The 5,868-nt window shown below is 35.1% G+C and overlaps 2 protein-coding genes across 3 annotated transcripts; both read left to right on the top strand.

Annotated features, from left to right (window-relative positions):
• The first annotated feature begins 57 nt into the window (after positions 1–57).
• LOC108630391 (IWS1-like protein) lies at positions 58–3,908 on the top strand. Of its 2 annotated transcripts, XM_018033689.2 has the most exons (8): positions 58–395; positions 561–669; positions 750–2,357; positions 2,459–2,473; positions 2,588–2,948; positions 3,032–3,321; positions 3,406–3,517; positions 3,601–3,908. In XM_018033689.2, the coding sequence occupies exons 1-8, from the start codon at positions 383–385 to the stop codon at positions 3,721–3,723; spliced, it is 2,631 nt and encodes an 876-aa protein (XP_017889178.1). In that variant the 5' UTR covers positions 58–382; the 3' UTR covers positions 3,724–3,908. The 2 variants fall into 2 exon arrangements, with proteins under 2 accessions (XP_017889178.1, XP_017889179.1); XM_018033690.2 differs by lacking the exon at positions 2,459–2,473.
• Positions 3,909–4,392: 484 nt separating this feature from the next.
• On the top strand, positions 4,393–5,570 carry RpL18A (ribosomal protein L18A). The gene is made up of 3 exons (XM_018033480.2): positions 4,393–4,500; positions 4,906–5,085; positions 5,164–5,570. Exons 1-3 carry the CDS (start codon positions 4,483–4,485, stop codon positions 5,497–5,499), a joined length of 534 nt encoding a protein of 177 aa, XP_017888969.1. The 5' UTR covers positions 4,393–4,482; the 3' UTR covers positions 5,500–5,570.
• The last annotated feature ends 298 nt before the right edge of the window (positions 5,571–5,868 follow it).

The following is a 5,868-nucleotide window of genomic DNA, read 5'->3' as shown; positions in this document are numbered from 1 at the left end:
GCCGTATCCACTTTCGAACAAAGAAATGAGCAATCTCCCTTTTCATCTCTGGCAGTACTTTGACTAGTAGAATCGGTAGAATCTGGCAGAATCTGGGTGGTTGATCAGTCGTTGATTTTGAGTAGCGAGAGCTATTCTAACCTAAGAAAGTAACAAATTGAAATTTCAGTGGCCAATCACGATTGTTCTTCACAAATTTTCTTTATTTCTTAAGTTACTTTGACGTAAATGTATTTCTCGAACATGTTTGTTTATTTGTACATAAAACGGAAAAGCTGCTTTATAATTTAGCAGGATCTTGATGAGAAATCATTTAATATTATTATTTTAAGAACGAAATAATTATTCATCACTATTGACAAAGAGTATATTTTTTAGTGCAATGAATCGTGAAGGTAAATACATTTTTCCAAATTTGCTCTAATAAATAGTCGAAAGAAAGTCTTTATAATGAAACAAAGGATCATATCTAGTCAAATTATTAACAGAACATCTATATGTTTTTTTAATATATAACATGTTTAGGAATATAGTTCTAACAGAATGATAATCTTTTTTAGAAGAAAGAAGTGAATCAGAAGAGGAACGTGATAAGTCTAGAAGTCCATCAATAGAATCTCAAAGATCAGTTAGAAGCAGATCCAAGTCACATTCTGTCAGTCCTACAAGGTATCTATCAAAATAGTAACCATTAAATCAATTGCATAATGATATTCTAATATAATATAAAATCTAAACTTTTCTTCTAGATCTAACCATTCATCACCTGTACAAGCAAGATCACCAGCTTCTGTAGTTTCCAATGCCAATTCTAGAAAATCATATTCTAGATCACCCTCACATTCACCTTCGAGAAATGGATCTGCCTCACCTACCATTACAAATCGAAAATCTAGGTCTAGATCTAGCTCAAAATCTACAGGAAGAAAAAGTGTTTCAAGAACACCTTCTAAATCTCCAACATTCGAATTAGATGGAAAAGTTACTGGAAACAACACGCCCACATTATCCCGTTCAATATACTCAGCAAAGACAAGATTGCAATCAAGATCAAGAAGTTCTTCTTTGGATGAATCCAGAAAAAGTTCTATAGCATCTCCAGAACGTTCACGATCCAGATCCAGATCGACGTCGGCCAAACGAAGTAATCCATCGTCGCCAAAAGTGAATTCTCGTTCTTGTTCAAGATCCCCCACGCGTTCCCGAACGAACTCTCGTTCTCCTACTAGATCTCCGAAGGTCGTTGTGGAATCTCGTTCACGATCAAATTCACAAAAATCTCGTTCGCCTTCAAACAGCCCGACCCGAAAATCGCGAAGTAGATCTCCAACTCCCGGTTTGAGCGAGAAAAAAACATCACGTTCTCCATCTCCAGAAGAAAACCATTCACCGTCACGTATTGAAACATCTCCAAAGCAATCGAGATCAAAATCCCCGTCGATAAATAGATCAAGACAAAGTTCACCTAACTCGCAGAAAAGTGTACAATCTTTAACACACTCTCCAGATGGAAAGCATAAGAGTCGATCACGATCCAGATCAAACTCTGGATCAAGAAAACCATCGCCTGCAATATCTCAAAAAGGGTCATTATCCAGATCTCCATCACCTGAAGCTAAGGTATCACCGAGGTCAAGAACACCATCAGGTTCAAGGCATGGGTCAAGGTCTAGATCACGATCAAGATCCAGGTCGAAACAATCTATTTCAAGATCAAAGTCAAGATCCATATCAGGGTCGCGGAAAGGATCACAATCCCCTACTTCGAGAAAAAGTTCTCGTTCCCGATCGAGATCCAGCTCTAGATCGTCCAAGTCTCGGTCACGATCTCGTTCAAGTTCGAAAGCATCTCGTTCCAGATCGCGTTCTGGATCGCGTTCGAAATCGAGATCGAAATCAAAATCTCGGTCGAGATCCGTTTCGCTTGCGAGGTCGCAGTCACGATCTCGTTCACGATCTCGTTCACGTTCACAATCGCGTTCACGATCAAGGTCGGTATCAGTTACTGGCTCAAGACATTCATCCCGATCCAAATCAAGATCAAGGTCGCGTTCGGTATCAAAATCTAGAAGGTCGAGAAGTCGAAGTGAAGATTCGGAGGGAGCCGTAAAGAAAAGAAATAGAGTCATGTCTGATTCTGAAGAAGAAGGCAGCGTTAAAGCGAAAAAGAAATCGAAACATGGAATAACGGATTCGGATAACGAAGGAGACGATGAGGTAGAGAAAATGAAGAAAGACGGGGACGAGCCAGAGGAAGAGGTTGAGGAGGCGGAAAGTAAGGAGTTTGAAAATAGTGCTGCTAACGAGCAACAAGAAAATGAAGATTCTGATGATGGAGTAGTCATAGAAGGAGGATTGTAAGTAAACCATTTTATTTTGTATTTAGAATGTTACCTTCACTAAAAAATTGATCCTTTGAACAAAATAAAATTTCGACAATTTAATGCCTGCATATCAGGAGCAGCCGATATATGTAAGTATCAATATTTAAGTAGGCAGGTCGTAATTTTTTAACATCATTGTTCAAATGAGAAAATTCAATGAATTATTGAAACAGAAAGTCGTAATGAGTATAATAATCTTTCAGCGATGATTCGTTATCGGATTTCGATCGTATGCTAGCTCGTAAGAAGGAAGAACAATCACGAAGGCGCAAGAGGAAGGATATTGATATAATTAATGACAATGACGACATTATAGCTCAATTATTGTCTGATATGAAAATCGCATCAGAAGAAGACAGAAAACTGAATCAACAAAACAAACCGGCTACTAATAAAATATCTATGTTACCAAAAGTATTATCGCAACTTAAGAAACATGATCTTCAGTTGGCATTTTTAGAACACAATGTGTTATCAGTTTTAACAGACTGGTTAGCACCAATGCCTGACCGGTCTTTGCCATCATTAAAAATTAGAGATAGTCTTTTGAAACTTTTGTGGGAGGTAAGTTTATGTTGTGTTCTTATGATAGGTCTTATTCATTTATATATCTAGAATACGAAATAATGACCAGTATTTTATTTTAGTTTCCACGAATAGATCAATCTTCTCTAAAACAATCGGGTATTGGCAAAGCTGTAATGTATCTCTACAAGCATCCAAAAGAAACTAAAGAAAACAAGGAACGTGCGGGTAAATTAATTAATGAATGGGCACGTCCCATATTTAATTTATCCGCAGATTTTAAAGCTTTGTCAAAGGAAGAAAGAATGCAAAGAGATTTAGAACAAACGCCTCACAAACGAAGGAAAACTGACGATGGTGGTTCTTCCCAGAAATCGCAAGATATTAATAAAGCTTTGAAAGGAGATGCTAAGTATGATCTCTTCACAGAACTTATATTCAGATTATTTAGTAATTCCTCTCATTTAGACGATTTAATAATTATTCTATTATTTAGACCTTTAAGGCCTGGAGATCCTGGTTGGGTAGGGAGGGCTAGAGTTCCTAGACCTTCTAATAAAGATTACGTTGTAAGACCAGATTGGAAATCTGATGTCGACATTAGTAGGGTAATTATAGTTCTTATATTTAATTTTTATTCAGTCGATTTGATACTTGAAGTACTTTCTCATTTCATGTCATTTTATAACAGAGTACTAAGAAGCAAATGAATAGATTCGAAAGACATATGAAGAACTACATGGATAGCAAGAGGATAAAAGCGGCGAGAAGAGCTGTAGATATATCCATTGAGGGTCGTAAAATGTCTCTGTAAGAATGTTTTCGATCTTCCAGAAAGTATAATGTAACTAATTGATGACGCATGATTTCAACGATTCTTTTATGTACATTTTTACATGAGAACGTATAATACAAATCATTGTACATACATTACAAAAATGAAGAATATGATACATTTACAACTGTAATTGTCTTACTCAATAAAAATGTTGGATATAAGTTGTTATAATTTAATTATTTTAATGAAAACTCAAAAATGTATCATTCTTCTTTTCGCTTATTTATGATAGGATTTTAATATCAGTAGAAAATAAAATGGCTCCGCTTCCGTACTGGTCGAACGTCGACCTAAAAGCACTTGCGTTAATGACGTCACAACTAGGGATATGACGTGACAGGCACTGACGACTCATTACTGTTTGTATCATAATGTCTAACTTTTCTGCAGTTTCTTTTACTCTTCCAATGAATTTCAAGTATTGGTTACTCTTATAAATTGCTGAATACGTAAAAGGCAAAGAATAAATTTAATTAATATTAATTATATCGTATTTTATTCCATTTATTTCTTTTATCTTAAATCTTTTTCCCTTTCTTCAAATTTTCTCTACGTATAATATATTCTGCATATTCCGGGCCTGCTGGTATCCTTACATTTAAGAATATAAGTACGGCACTAGAATGCTCCTTGTAACTTTTCTTAGTGCGCATGAATCGAAAAAGCCGCCGACCTGCCACTACTAATTCACCAGAATTCTTTTCCGGTTTATCGTCGTAGTACACGCACGGTAAAATGAAAGCCAAGGGTGAAGTAAGTAAATAATAACAGTTACATTTAAATTCACAATTTATCTAATTTAAATGTAATCTTTTCCAATTTGTGGAATTTATAAATTATGATTATTTCGCTGTGATACTCTAAGTGTAGACAAATCATTGTGCTTAGAATGACTTAACCTAACTTGTGACGATGGCAAACACATGTTCGAATTATGATTTGAAGCTTCATTATTAACTTCGACATAATTGAGAATCCTGATCATTCTCAAAAAATCTCAACATTTTTGGGAATCCTGAAATTTTTAAGAACCTATCCCATACCGACTTGATATTTTCCTGAGCCGTCATGATCATTGGGTTCTAGTTCTAGTCATCTCTTAGGTCCCTATGCATCTCTATTTTTTACATAAATTCTTATATACATTTTGTCTTATAGCTTAAGGAGTTCGAAGTGATTGGCCGTAAGTTGCCGACTGAAAAGGAGAAGACTACTCCTTTGTATAAAATGAGGATATTTGCACCTGATGCTATCGTAGCAAAATCCAGATTTTGGTATTTTTTACGACAACTTAAAAAGTTTAAAAAGTCTACTGGAGAGATTGTTTCATTAAAAGAGGTAATTATTATATGAACTATGTAACTTTTATTAAAAATTTCTTTATACCATAAACATGGCATGTACATTATGTTTTAGATACCAGAAAAAACCCCAATCAAGATCAAGAATTTTGGGATTTGGTTAAGATACGATTCCAGATCTGGTACTCATAACATGTACAGAGAGTACAGAGATCTTTCTGTTAGTGGTGCAGTAACACAATGTTACAGAGATATGGGTGCCCGCCATCGTGCACGTGCACATTCAATTCAGATTATTAAAGTAGAAATTGTGAAGGCAGAAAATTGTAGAAGACCGCAAGTCAAGCAATTCCACGACTCAAAGATTAAGTTCCCATTACCAAAACGAATTCACCACAAGAATCGTATGCCACTTTTCAGTGTTAGGAAACCACGAACCTATTTCCTTTAAATATCTCCAACTATTTTGCGACCATACCAACTGCATAATTCTAAGTGAAATAAAAAAACATTTTGCTCTGATGTACTAATTTTTTCACTTGCTGCCTCAAACAATATTTTATTTTGCTGCATCTTATTACTAATTAAAAGATATTGATGTTTCGTTCTGACTAAAATTGATGATGTCAAATTAAGATGTGTATAAAACTATTATAAAAACGTTACTAACGTTCATGTGTACATTGTTGTCATTTGTAATGATTCATACGTGAATGAATTATGACATCATCAGTAGTGAAGAATCTTTCCCAGCTTTGCCAGCGTCTCACTTTATTGAAAATAATAAAATTTACATATAAATAATGATTAAAAAAAATTT

This window comes from Ceratina calcarata, unplaced genomic scaffold (assembly GCF_001652005.2).
Source record: "Ceratina calcarata isolate Rehan_Ccalc_2016 unplaced genomic scaffold, ASM165200v1 scaffold72.2, whole genome shotgun sequence".
In the NCBI taxonomy this organism is placed as follows: domain Eukaryota; kingdom Metazoa; phylum Arthropoda; class Insecta; order Hymenoptera; family Apidae; genus Ceratina; species Ceratina calcarata.
This window is presented reverse-complemented; position numbering and strand designations above follow the sequence as displayed.

Bases quoted from the DNA above. Each gene is read 5' to 3' on its own strand.
- LOC108630391 (XM_018033689.2), top strand. The intron at 670-749 runs GTATCTATCAAA...CTTTTCTTCTAG, and splicing joins CATTCTGTCAGTCCTACAAG to ATCTAACCATTCATCACCTG. The intron at 3,322-3,405 runs GTATGATCTCTT...TCTATTATTTAG, and splicing joins GCTTTGAAAGGAGATGCTAA to ACCTTTAAGGCCTGGAGATC.
- RpL18A (XM_018033480.2), top strand. The intron at 5,086-5,163 runs GTAATTATTATA...ATTATGTTTTAG, and splicing joins AGATTGTTTCATTAAAAGAG to ATACCAGAAAAAACCCCAAT.